Here is a 13,661-nt window from a genome sequence, read left to right as displayed (position 1 = left end):
ATTGTGTTACGTTTGAATCAGGCAGGTACAAAATACAGTCTAACGACGCTTTTTTGATAAAATTATGACGGAAACTTACTTTTCTTTGGGATGAAATCGGAACCAAGTGGCTCAGCAGAGAGTGATATTCATGTCGTATAATCAAATCCGTGTAAAATAATCGTAAACAATCTTTCTCTCTCTGTGTATCTATCCATCTCGCCCTCTCTCTCTCAATGCCAACTTTTGTGAAATCTTTGATTATATGATGTGCAGATATTTTGCTGATTTTTGCGTGGTGTTTCAGCCACATTGTAAGCACTTACATAGGGTTCCCTTTCGTGTTTACAGTGCTTGTGAGCATTAGAATCTCTTTATACCACAATTAGGCTTTCGTCTTTTATTACTGTAAATGGTTTCCTTTGTCCGACCTGCAACCATGGAACTTTATATGTTTGCACTAGTATACGGTTGCCTTATAGTATCAGCTCCCCTTTTTATTATTTATTCACAGTACGAAATACACTCCTTTTACTTTACAGTTGGCTGTTACGGTGTCTTTCATTTACAGCTATCATGTAATTTGCCGAGTCGGAGCTTACTGATGTATGCTGTTCGAAGCAACATCACCAGACCAGTCTCTTCAATACACTTTTTTAATGTCGTTAGGAGCTGAAACTTATCTAAGTGCTTAATTTTATATTACACACATGGAAAATACATTATCTAGCTCTAATTTTGTCTATAAGGTGGAACCTAATATGCAGACAGACATTAAAGCAACAGCTTTACTTTGTAAATCTTATGAAAATGTGTGTTTCGGGAACTTTTAAACAAAATTCTCCGTTGTGCTTGCGAAAGCACTACCGTTGTTGTTACAGTTTACGAGTCAGATTGCGTTATCAGGGAACAATACTTAGGTTTTGCCAAAATTGAAAGTAAAATTTTCTATAAACATTTAGTAACATTTTGCAAGAGAAAGGTAGACTTCCACACTTCATGGGCATGTGCAAGCACGCAATTTTAACAACCGACCTACACAGATTTCGTGGCGTCGAAGGAATTTTCCTCGTCGCACAGCTACGTTGGAACAAGAGCTTTAAATCTCCCGCCGATGCGAAGCTGGGCGATATCGCTCTTCCATCGTTCGCTGTTCTCCCATCATGGGGGGCGCCACACAGACAAACCACCAGAGGACGAGAAACTGAAGTTACATAACTGCCCGCGCCTCTGACTGGCTGGCTCACCTCTTTGTGGATCCGCAATTCAGATCCAGTGCATTATACACTTATTCACATGAGTACACAAGATTGCAGTGAGGACATTGCATCAACATAACACGAAGCTACTACACATTTCTGATATTCATAGACTCACACAGGTTGAAAATTGCTTAAACAGACAAACTGTGGGAGGTTGCACGAGAAACCAATACAAACAGTTTTCTCTAATTTTGTAACTACCTGTGAGCATTTTTTAATCAAGTAAAGGGGGTCATCGCTCTTAGCACCCACGGAATTACACGTAACGTGGAGACTAATCAGAAGAATGCAAGAAACTTCCTTCACGAGCGATTGTTTATCCTTTTCACTTACAGCGTGTGCACAGCCTGGAACCAGATGGTTATTCATTCAGAGCACAGTTTTCGCAGTGCTGTCTGGAACAGTGTCAAATGAGTCCTTCATTTCTGTCCTCTGCGCTGTTTACATATGAAGCAACGTTCGGGCGTGATGGTGTCTTCAACATCGGGTTGACGGAGGAGATAGAGAAGATCCAAAGAAGAGCGGCGCGTTTCGTCACAGGGTTATTTGGTAACCGTGATAGCGTTACGGAGATGTTTAACAAACTCAAGTGGCAGACTCTGCAAGAGAGGCGCTCTGCATCGCGGTGTAGCTTGCTCGCCAGGTTTCGAGAGGGTGCGTTTCTGGATGAGGTATCGAATATATTGCTTCCCCCTACTTATATCTCCCGAGGAGATCACGAATGTAAAATTAGAGAGATTAGAGCGCGCACAGAGGCTTTCAGACTCGTTCTTCCCGCGAACCATACGCGACTGGAACAGGAAAGGGAGATAATGACAGTGGCACGTAAAGTGCCCTCCGCCACACACCGTTGGGTGGCTTGCGGAGTATAAATGTAGATGTAGATGTAGATCCACATTTCGCATGGTTTGAGTGTGGTTAATCCACGTGTCACATTTACCTGCGCTCATCAGTTGTGGTTCTGCGTGACTGTGTGGGAAGATGTTTTAGTGACTGTTTAATTGGGCTATATCTCCTATCCTAGGCCATTAAATGACAGGCATTATTGCAATGTCCTCGCCAGAGCATTGTCAGAGCTGCTGGATGACGTGCAACTCGCTACCAGACAGCGGAAGTGGTTCCAGCAAGACGGGGCGCCGACACATTTCCTGTACCATGGTCTATTCGATTCCCTGATGTCACCCCTCTAGACTTTTTTGTGTGACGAGAGATGTGCAGCCTTGTTTACAAAACCCCTGTTGATTCCGTTGTAGGGGCAGTAGGAATTACGAACATTCCTGCAGTCTTTAACTGTGTTATACACGACATAGCCCACCTATGTATCCTATGTTCCTATTGCAACTATATTAATATTGTTGTCTCTAGGTAATGAAAAATAAAAACTTGTTTATGTTACGTTTTGTCCACATTAGAAAAAGGGTTTTCATTGCCCCATGCAACCTCCCAGAGTTTATTAATTTAATTATTTTTCGTCCAGAGAAAACTCCCTCTACCAGTTTAAAAATACCGTCACAAGAAAATATAACGCGGGAAAAATATTTGTTTCAGTGTCCCGTGCAACCTCTGACAGTTTGTTGGTTTAAATATTTTTCGTCTTTTATAAGTGTATTAGCATTCAAGACCATTTGTTACAGTCAAGAACTTTACTCTTTTTGTTTGAAATTCAGCACCACGGGGGAACCTACAGCATTCAGAGTTATGTGTAACTCAATTGTACATAGCGTAAATAAACTTAGAAATGTCTTATCTTTTTGTAGATGTCTGACTATGTTTATTGGCCACCTCCACTAATGACACAGTAGATATCAGATATTCTATTAGTCCTCTGAGTTCACAACAGGCACTTTGCAAACATGAAAGTAAAAGCAATAATTTCATCTTGAACGCCGCGCGGAGTGGCCGCGCGGCTTAGGGCGTCCGGCACGGGCTGAGCGGCCACTCCCTGCGGAGATTCGAGTCCTCCCTGGAGAATGGGTGTGTATGTTGTTCAAAATGTTCAAATGTGTGTGAAATCTTACGGGACTTAACTGCTAAGGTCATCAGTCCCTAAGCTTACACACTACTTAATCTAAATTATCCTAAGGACAAACACACACACCCATGCCCGAGGGAGAACTCGAACCTCCGCCGGAACCAGCCGCACGTTCCATGACTGCAGCGCCTAAGACCGATCGGCTAATCCCGCGCGGCTGTGTATGTTGTTCTTAGCATGAGTTAGTTTAACTTAGTTTAAGTAATGCGTAAGTCTAGGAACCGATGACCTATGCAGTTTGGTCCCTTAGTAATTCACACACATTTTGAACATTATCTTGAACTCTTCCATTGCATACAAAAATAACAAGTTGGGATTATCGGTCTGCCTTGGTGAAAAACACTTTTGTTACTTATTTATTTATTCCCAAACTAGTTTTAGCGACAATATCGCAATTATCAATGGGTTCTTTGATTCTGAAATATGCAGAAATAACATACTTACAGAACATTGTAAAATATTATTACATATGTTTTTCTTGGTTCCGAAAATTGTTGTCTGTGAACAATACGTCACAGCATCGTTTTACGTGTGTTGCCACTGCTTCCGGCATATTTTCTGCGTTTTTTGGTGCAGTATTTCTCGGTATACATCATGTCAGCTGCAGCTGTATGAGTGGCTGTTAGTAAACAAATGCCGGCCGAAGTAGCCGTGCGGTTAAAGGCGCTGCAGTCTGGAACCGCAAGACCGCTACGGTCGCAGGTTCGAATCCTGCCTCGGGCATGGATGTTTGTGATGTCCTTAGGTTAGTTAGGTTTAACTAGTTCTAAGTTCTAGGGGACTAATGACCTCAGCAGTTGAGTCCCATAGTGCTCAGAGCCAGTAAACAAATACAAAAGCGTGAACTAATGTATGTCAACACTATACAATTGGGATTGCGGTAGTGTTGTGGATAGACTTTTAGTGTACTAGGTTCTTACAAAGTTTGTCATGTACTCACGTTCGTTGGACGGCTTGCAAGTACTTTTACACACAGAAAAAACATAACTTCCGCGCCTTGTTCGTAATCCAAGACATTACGCCATCTTGCTGTTCGCGTGTATCGCGATAAATTTATCGCATATCGCGAGCAAGTTATGAAAATTGTAGCTGGCGTTCTGACGGGTTCTGTTCGTTATTTATGTCTTTGTGTTTCTTGGGGGAGTGGTTTTATGTGTGTGTGTTTTCTGTATCCTGTGTCACTTTTCTAGAGTGGTAGTAGAGAGCTATAAAGAGTGACAGCACACATTCCACTTTCACAGAACATCTAATAAACAAAAACCACCACCCCACTAATGTAGAAAGTGATCTACAGGGCCTGAAACGCAGCAACAATTTATGCCGAAAACTAACAATAGAAGAAAATTATTATAAACAAAAGACTATGGTAAAAGGGAAAAACGTAAAAAACGAAAACACACTTTTGAATAACACACTCTTTACCCCTCTAAGAGAACTGACAGGACACAGTCACTCTCACGCACACACGCACACACACACACACACACACACACACACACACACACACACACACACGCACACAAAACCGCTCCCCCAACACACACACAGACAGAAATAAGGAACAGAAGTCATCAGAACTTCCGGAACTTTCGCTAAAATTTTCATAAGCTTCTCGCAATATGCGATACATTTCTCGCGACACACGCGAACAGCAAGATGGCGTAGTGGCTCTGAGCACTATGGGACTAAACTTCTGAGGTCATCAGTCCCCTAGAACTTAGAACTACTTAAACCTAACTAACCTAAGGACATCACGCACATCCATGCCCGAGGCAGGATTCGAACCTGTGAACGTAGCGGTTGCGCTGTTCCAGACTGTAGCGCCTAGAACCGCTCGGCCACTCCGGCCGGCGATGGCGTAATTTTTTGGATTGCGAACAAGGCGCAAAAGTAATTTTTTTCTGTGTATAAAAGTAATTGCCAGCCGTCCAACGAACGTGAGTACATGCCAATCTACGCAACAACCTAGTACGCTCCAAAACTGTATCCATAGGAATACCGCAATACCAATTGCATAACAGTGACATACATGAGTTCATTTCTTGTATTTGTTTGCTAGCAGCCACTCATACAGTTGCAGGTGACGTGATGTATGCCGAGAAAGGGGAAAAAAAGCCACAGAAAATACCCCGAAAACAGCGACAACAATCGTAAAACGATGCTGCGACGAATATTGACTAAGGTATTACGAAATTATTCGCAGGAAACAATATTTGGAACCAGGCAAAACACATGTAATAATGTTTTACAATGTTTCATAAGTATGATGTTTCTACACGTTTTAGACGACGGTTCAATCCCGTCTCCGGCCATCCTGATTTAGGTTTTCCGTGATTTCCCTAAATCGCTTCAGGCAAATGCCGGGATGGTTCCTTTGAAAGGGCACGGCCGATATCCTTCCCCATCCTTCCCTTACCCGAGCTTGCGCTCCGTCTCTAATGACCTCGTTGTCGACGGGACGTTAAACACTAATCTCCTCCTCCTCCTCCTCCTCTACACGTTTTAGAATCAAAGAACGCACTGATGATGACGAAATTGTCGCTGAAACTAGTTTGAGAGTAAATAAATAAATAACGAAATTGTTTTGCATCAAGGCGGACCCATTTATTTATTTATTCGTACGGCTCACATGCCGTTTAAAATTGCAGGTGTATAACATTAGCAATAGTATATATATATATAACAGGAATACGAAAATATAAAACTACATATAAAACTAACTAAATGTCAGTATCTAGGTTCCTAATCCATATAAGGGCCGTGTCATCAGCTTTCATGAGATCGTTCCTACTCCCCTGGTAGGAACGCAAGGGGCGTCCATCTCTAATGTGTTTGATTGTCTGGTTCGGAGCCCCACAGTCACAAACTGGAGACTCTGTAGCACCCCATTTGTAAAGAGAGTCTGTGCATCGTCCAATACCGGAATATTGTCGATGAAATTAAAAGGACAAAAGCAACAAGAGGAAAAATAAAAGCGGAACAGTCTGAAAAAGTCGTCTTAATAGGGTTGGTGAGCAGAACGACGCTTGCAGCCGTCGAGGCCGGGTGACCGAAACGGAATCCCAGGACCACAGTAGAGCAGAGCAGAGCAAGCAGCGGGAAGCGAAGCTGGTGCCTACCTGGGCGGAGACGCCGAGCATCTTGAGCGAGGGCGGCACGTTCATGTTGGCGGGGACGCGCACGTGGCCGAAGTCGACGGCGAACGCCTCGCACCAGACGCCGAAGTGGCCGATCTCGTGCACGGTGAGGTCGGCGGGCAGCGTCAGCACCAGCGTCTTGCGGTCGTAGCGCCGCAGCGGCTCCTCGCGGCCGTTCTCGTCCGGCACGCGCGTCCCCTGCGAGCTGGGCTTGCTGCCGCGGCCCACCCAGAACTTGGCGTCTGCCAGAGAAGAGACAGCTGTCACAGTACAAGCTCAACGAAATTCACTTTAAAACACTGAAAGTCAGTAGCGTGGCATTGTTGGGGGGGGGGGGGGGGAGACCCCGGAGGAAAGCTTCAGCCGCCTACTCGGAAGGTTTTCCTCTCTTTCGCATATCATGCCATGTTCCCTTCACCGAGAGTGAGTGTTGTGTTCTTACATGTACCTGATAAGCGTGGGTGACTGTACTGGGTGTCGTATCATGTTTTTTATTGGCTGATGATGCGAGAAGAGAAGTCTACTACTCTCGAATAATATCAAGGGGACCAGCAAAGTTAACACCTCCACCCGACGGATGGATCTCCACCAACGTGTGGTACCACTCTATAGGCGTACCACAGTTGGTAACTGAACTGCAACGTTCTGTTCAGCGACGAGAGCGGTCGTGAGGTATCTGCCGGACCAAACTGAGCGCGCCCTCTGCGCCGTGCCTCGAGCGATTCTGGACAAGAGCGCCGTCAGCCGCCGCGATATACACTGAAGAGCCAAAAAAGCTGGTACACATGCCTAATATTGTATAACACGCAGAAGTGCCGCAAGACGACGTGCCATGTATTCGACTAATGTCTGAAGTAGTGTTGGAGGGAATTAACACCATGAATCCTGCAAGGCTGTCCATAAATCCGTAAGACTACGAGGGGGTGGAGATCTCTTCTGAACAGCACGTTACAAGGAATCCCATATATGCTCAATAATGTTCATTTCTAGTTTCATGGCCAGTGGAAGTGTTTAAACTCAGTACAGCGTTCCTGAAGCCACTCGGTAGCAATTGTGGACGCGTGGGGTGTCGCATTGTCCTGCTGGAATTGCTCAAGTCCGTCGGAACGCACAATGAACATGAATGGATGCAGGTGATCAGACAGGATGCTTTCGCACCTGTCACTTGTCAGAGTCGTATCTAGACGCATCAGGGGTCCCATATCATTCCAACTGCACGCGCTCCACACCATTACAGAGCCTCCACCAGCTTGAACGGTCCCCTGATGGCATGCAGGGTCCATGGATTCATGAAGTTGTCTCCGTACCCGTACACGTCTATCCGCGCGATACAGTTTGAAACGAGACTCGTCCGACCAGGCAACATGTTTCCAGTCATCAACAGTCCAATGTCGGTGTTACTGTGCCCAGTCATCAAGGGTACGCGAGTGGGTGTTCGTCTCCGAAAGCCCACATGGAGGATGTTTCGTTGAGTGGTTCGCACGCTGACACTTCTTGATGGCCCAGCATTGAAATCTGCAGCAGTTCGCGGAAGGGTTGCACTTCTGTTACGTTGAACGGTTCTCTTGAGTCGTCATTGGTCCCGTTCTTGCAGGAACTTTTTCCGGCCGCAGCAATGTCGAAGATTTGATGTTTTGCCGGATTCCTGATATTCTCGGTACATTCGTGAAATGCTCGTACGGCAAAATCTCCACATTATCGCTACATCAGAGATGCTGTGTCCCATCGCTCGTGTGCCAACTTTAACACCACTTTCAAACTCAGTTAAGTGTTGATAACATGCCATTGTAGCAGCAGTAATCGATTTAACAACTGTATCAGACGCTTGTTGTCTTATATAGGCGTTGTCGACCACAGCGCCGTATTCTGCTTGTTTACGTATCTCCGTATTTGAATACGCATGCCTGTACCAATTTCTTTGGCGCTTCAGTGAAGGATGGCCGGCAGTAGCGACCAAGCCATTCACGCTCGGAGCCACTTCGCTACGTCACCTTCGTTAGCGCCTCATATTTGCGGACATTGTGATAGCTGGAGTCTGTTTCTTGCTCTAGTACTTGACTCTTTGCATATTTGGAGCAACTTGAATTAAATGAATCTTCTGTTTCTTGTGTTAGCTTGTTCGCTTATCATTTCTGCTCCTGTCCAGCTTTCGTACGACGGCAGTTGCTGCACCGTTCTGTAGCCCACTTCTCCTTACCGTTGTGTATGAAGTCGTACACAACAATATCCTCTCTTCATGAGGGACTGCAGACAGTGTGAAGTTCCTCTTGATTTTGGGCAGCACTTTATTTTCTGGGACTCTGCAGCTAGCAGAGTAGTTCGGTGCCTTAAGCAGCGCTGCAGAATACGGTAGGACCGAGTGAGAAGCCGGTTCTCATATTGACATTGGTAGCGAATGGACCATGGGGTGTAGTAGTGAGCCATTGTAGTGCGGAGAGGTGCACGAGCCGTGAGAAAAGATCTTTTTTGACAATCTATACGTATCACTGGCGCTCTGGCGCTATACTCATAATTTTATTTATTAAATAGAATTTTATTTATTAAATTCAAATGTCGAAGTCCACTTTTGGCATAGCAAATACAAGGAGTAGCCTACGAGTCATTAGAACTTTAATACAAAAATAAGACTATGCAGTAAACCAGTTAAATCAGTAGACAAATGTATTTTATTAAGGTTTCGACGACGTGCGATTAGCTACAAGGTATGCAAGAGATTTCAGCTTCGCGCCAATCTCGCCAGTCGGCGATAGGAGGTTCTCAGAGCTTCGCGATAATTCTCATTAATTGTCCCGTCTCGACTGATCACATGTTTCGGTTACTCTGAATCATCTTCTGGTCTAAGTAGTTGCATCAGCAACCCGCCTTGTCTACACAGAACCACATATCAGAGGATAGGTCTGCACATACAGTACTTTTTGCTGATTGTAAGGAAGAGTTAAAAGGCCTCAGGCCACCTGCAGACACCAAAAGTATTCCGAAGAAGATTCCAGCAGTGCGTTCGAAATATCAGGTTTATAGAAAAGGTGGAAAGGACTGTCTGCTGACAACTTGCATTATTCCTTCATTAACGATGGTCACAGAAGCCTGCCTATTTATACAAACAATACTTCAAATAGAAACAAATTAGGTGTGAAATGTTAGCTTTTTTTACAGAGAACTGTAATAGTACAACGTGTATTAGCCATTGTAAGCTCATGGGATCGCATCACAGTGCCATCACCTGATAGGACACATTCAAAATGTTCTTTCGTTGGATCGTGAATTATGGTATGTACAGGGTGCAAATCATAACGATTTACAGCATACCACAGTGGTGTAGGGGAAGTTGTGACAAGCAATTTGATAGGACGCTTGCGGTCTATCAAGCGGGAAAACAGCCTCAGATTGACCTACAAAAGCCACGTAAGCGCCGCGTGACGTTTTCAATATCCTCTCGCCCACTTACGACGCCGGCTTAGACGGCAGTTCCGTTAACATTATTAATTTAAACTTTCCCGTGAGGGTGATGAAATAAAAAAAAACTTTTGTAATCGTTTTGCGAAAACTAATTTCGTTTAAATTTCATCTAAGCTTAATCCTTGCAAGCACAATAGTTTCGTAATAAGGTCAGACGAACAACACAATTTACTTCTCAATTTTATGCTGTCAAAATTCACAATAATTGGATTTTTACACAAACCTCAGTTTATATTCTGTAAATGCAAGATCAAGAGTTTTTAATATTCAAGGATGATTTTAGACAGAATCTCACGGAGCGCGCATGCGACTTAGTTTACGCGGCTTTTGTAGGCCCGTTCCTCCAAGTGTGCTGAATCAATGTATTTGTCTCAACTTCACCTACACCAATGTGGTTCTCTGTAAACAGTTATCATTTACTCCCCGTATATGTGCAAAAGATGTGCAACGTTAAAGACGGGTTACCCACAAATTTTCCCACGCGATCAATGTAGTCACATCTGAATGTAATCAAATCGACACGATTTATATGATGAGTTCAGGAGCCGTTTGAGTCGTATCGCTGATTTCAGTGAAATGATACGGTAACCAGAACAGAAATCTTGTAATAAGGTTATCGGTAATGATTTACCATTCGACAGAGCAGAGAAATATTTTGGTTTATTGTTTACAAATAGAGATGCTATATTTGCACAATATATTCATTCTACATGATTCTAAGTAGATGAGATTGAACCCTATCAGTAAACCGGGATTGCTGTACAGCAGGACGCCTAGTGCTACACAACAAATCAGAAGAGAATATTCACTAAATCTATAACCATGTAAAGATGCAGTTAGGACTCTGTTTTACGAGGTGCATTCAAGTTATAAGCCCACCGATTTTTTTTCTAATTAACTACTCACCCGAAATCGATGAAACTGGCGTTACTTCTCGACGTAATCGCCATGCAGACGTACACATTTTTCACAACGCTGACGCCATGATTCCATGGCAGCGGCAAAGGCTTTTTTAGGAGTCTGGTTTGACCACTGGAAAATCGCTGAGGCAATAGCAGCACGGCTGGTAAATGTGTGACCACGGAGAGTGTCTTTCATTGTTGGCAAAAGCCAAAAGTCACTAGGAGCCAGGTCAGGCGAGTAGGGAGCATGAGGAATCACTTCAAAGTTGTTATCACGAAGAAACTGTTGCGTAACGTTAGCTCGATGTGCGGGTGCGTTGTCTTGGTGAAACAGCACACGCGCAGCCCTTCCCGGACGTTTTTGTTGCAGTGCAGGAAGGAATTTGTTCTTCAAAACATTTTCGTAGGATGCACCTGTTACCGTAGTGCCCTTTGGAACGCAATGGGTAAGGATTACGCCCTCGCTGTCCCAGAACATGGACACCATCATTTTTTCAGCACTGGTGGTTACCCGAAATTTTTTTGGTGGCGGTGAATCTGTGTGCTTCCATTGAGCTGACTGGCGCTTTGTTTCTGGATTGAAAAATGGCATCCACGTCTCATCCATTGTCACAACCGAGGAAAAGAAAGTCCCATTCATGCTGTCGTTGCGCGTCAACATTGCTTGGCAACATGCCACACGGGCACCCATGTGGTCGTCCGTCAGCATTCGTGGCACCCACCTGGATGACACTTTTCGCATTTTCAGGTCGTCATGCAGGATTGTGTGCACAGAACCCACAGAAATGCCAACTCTGGAGGCGATCTGTTCAACAGTAATTCCGCGATTCCCCAAAACAATTCTCTCCACTTTCTCGATCAAGTCGTCAGACCGGCTGGTGTGAGCCCGAGGTCGTTTCGGTTTGTTGTTACACGATGTTCTGCCTTCATTAAACTGTCGCACCCACGAACGCACTTTCGACACATCCATAACTCCATCACCACATGTCTCCTTCAACTGTCGATGAATTTCAATTGGTTTCACACCACGCAAATTCAGAAAACGAATGATTGCACGTTGTTCAAGTAAGGAAAACGTCGCCATTTTAAGTACTTAAAACAGTTCTCATTCTCGCCGCTGGCGGTAAAATTCCATCTGCCGTACGGTACTGCCATCTCTGGAACGTATTGACAATGAACGCGGCCTCATTTTAAAACAATGCGCATGTTTCTATCTCTTTCCAGTCCGGAGAAAAAAAATCGGAGGCCTTAGAACTTGAATGCACCTCGTACAACGTGAAAATAAAAAAAAGCATTCAGCCAAATTAAAGCGGTCATTACTAACCTGGAGCTTCACCATCGTATGAGAAGTGGGGCACGAGCAGCGTCTGGGCGTCGACGATGACGATGTTGTCGGATGACACGGCGTGCACGCCGTCCAGCGGATCGATCTTCTGCGGTTTCGGATAGTCGAAGTTCTTGGGGATTTTCACGTCGCCGAAGTTCACCTGCAACAGCACAGCCACCGTAGCATGAGAAATTTCGTGTTTACGTATGGACTGGTTTAACTTTGTCGCTTAGGACGGTAGATGTTTAAGTATTTGTTCTGAAATAGGCATCTCACAATCACACTTCGTTTTTGTTTTATTTATTTATCTTCAGTTCGTTTGGCGTCGTGATCCCCATACTTAAGTCTCTCCTTTAAAAGTTATGACTAATGTCCAATTTATATTTTCTATAATGTTATTTATTGATTGTTGCCAGCATCATATTTAAAGTACCAGGGAAGCAGGTTGCTAGCCTTACTTGCCCCGAGTCCCATTGGCTTTTACCCCTAACGGCTGAGGGACTAACCGGTGGATTTGATAGTCTTTGCCGTATGAGCACAAAGGTGACCACGACTCAGAATATGTCCGAGATGCCCAGCCTTATTCCAAAGTAACTGGTATCCCGACTGTCGGGACCACTTACTTGGCCACTCATACGTTGCCCGTGGTTCATGAACTAGGACATGACTACAGGAACCCACACCATGAACCACAAAGTTAGAACAGGTGGACGGTTTCAAGTACTTAGGATGCATATTCTCACAGGATGGCAACATAGTGAAAGAACTGGAAGCGAGGTGTAGCAAAGCTAATGCAGTGAGCGCTCAGCTACGATCTACTCTCTTCTGCAAGAAGGAAGTCAGTACCAAGACTAAGTTATCTGTGCACCGTTCGATCTTTCGAGCAACTTTGTTGTATGGGAGCGAAAGCTGGGTGGATTCAGGTTACCTTATCAACAAGGTTGAGGTTACGGATATGAAAGTAGCTAGGATGATTGCAGGTACTAGTAGATGGGAACAATGGCAGGAGGGGGTCCACAATGAAGAAATCAAAGAAAAACTGGGAATGAACTCTATAGATGTAGCAGTCAGGGCGAACAGACTTAGATGGTGGGGTCATGTTACACGCATGGGAGAAGCAAGGTTACCCAAGAGACTCATGGATTCAGCAGTAGAGGGTAGGAGGAGTCGGGGCAGACCGAGGAGAAGGTACCTGGATTCGGTTAAGAATGATTTTGAAGTAATAGGTTTAACATCAGAAGAGGCACCAATGTTAGCACTGAATAGGGGATCATGGAGGAACCGTATAAGGGGGGCTATGCTCCAGACTGAACGCTGAAAGGCATAATCAGTCTTAAATGATGATGATGATGATGTTATTTATTGATCTCTTGTATAAATGCCTTTAGGTGACCGAATAGTCAAACTAACAGAACTCATTAAAAGAAAAAAAAATCATGATTGAGCCGTGCGTGGCTCGTGTTCGTACCATCTATTATGTAGCATCTTGTTTTTACCATACGGCCAACTCGTCATTTTAATTTAAATTACTGGTGTCACTGAATTGCTGTCTTGCCTGCCTGTGAG

At 44.4% G+C, this 13,661-nt stretch overlaps 1 protein-coding gene across 1 annotated transcript in view; it reads right to left on the bottom strand.

Moving 5' to 3' along the window:
• The window catches only part of LOC126175809 (protein Skeletor, isoforms D/E-like), a 346,786-nt gene that overhangs the window by 213,378 nt on the left and 119,747 nt on the right, over positions 1–13,661 (bottom strand). Inside the window, exons 5-6 of the mRNA XM_049922798.1 lie at positions 12,093–12,255; positions 6,393–6,652 (exon numbers count right to left, since the gene is read on the bottom strand). Coding sequence (XP_049778755.1) covers positions 6,393–6,652; positions 12,093–12,255 — 423 coding nt within the window. The remainder of the gene's footprint in view (positions 1–6,392; positions 6,653–12,092; positions 12,256–13,661) is intronic.

The sequence above is a fragment of the Schistocerca cancellata genome, chromosome 3 (genome assembly GCF_023864275.1).
Source record: "Schistocerca cancellata isolate TAMUIC-IGC-003103 chromosome 3, iqSchCanc2.1, whole genome shotgun sequence".
NCBI classification, from domain to species: domain Eukaryota; kingdom Metazoa; phylum Arthropoda; class Insecta; order Orthoptera; family Acrididae; genus Schistocerca; species Schistocerca cancellata.
Note: the sequence above shows the minus strand (reverse complement) of the source record. Positions and strands in the feature narration are given on the sequence as shown.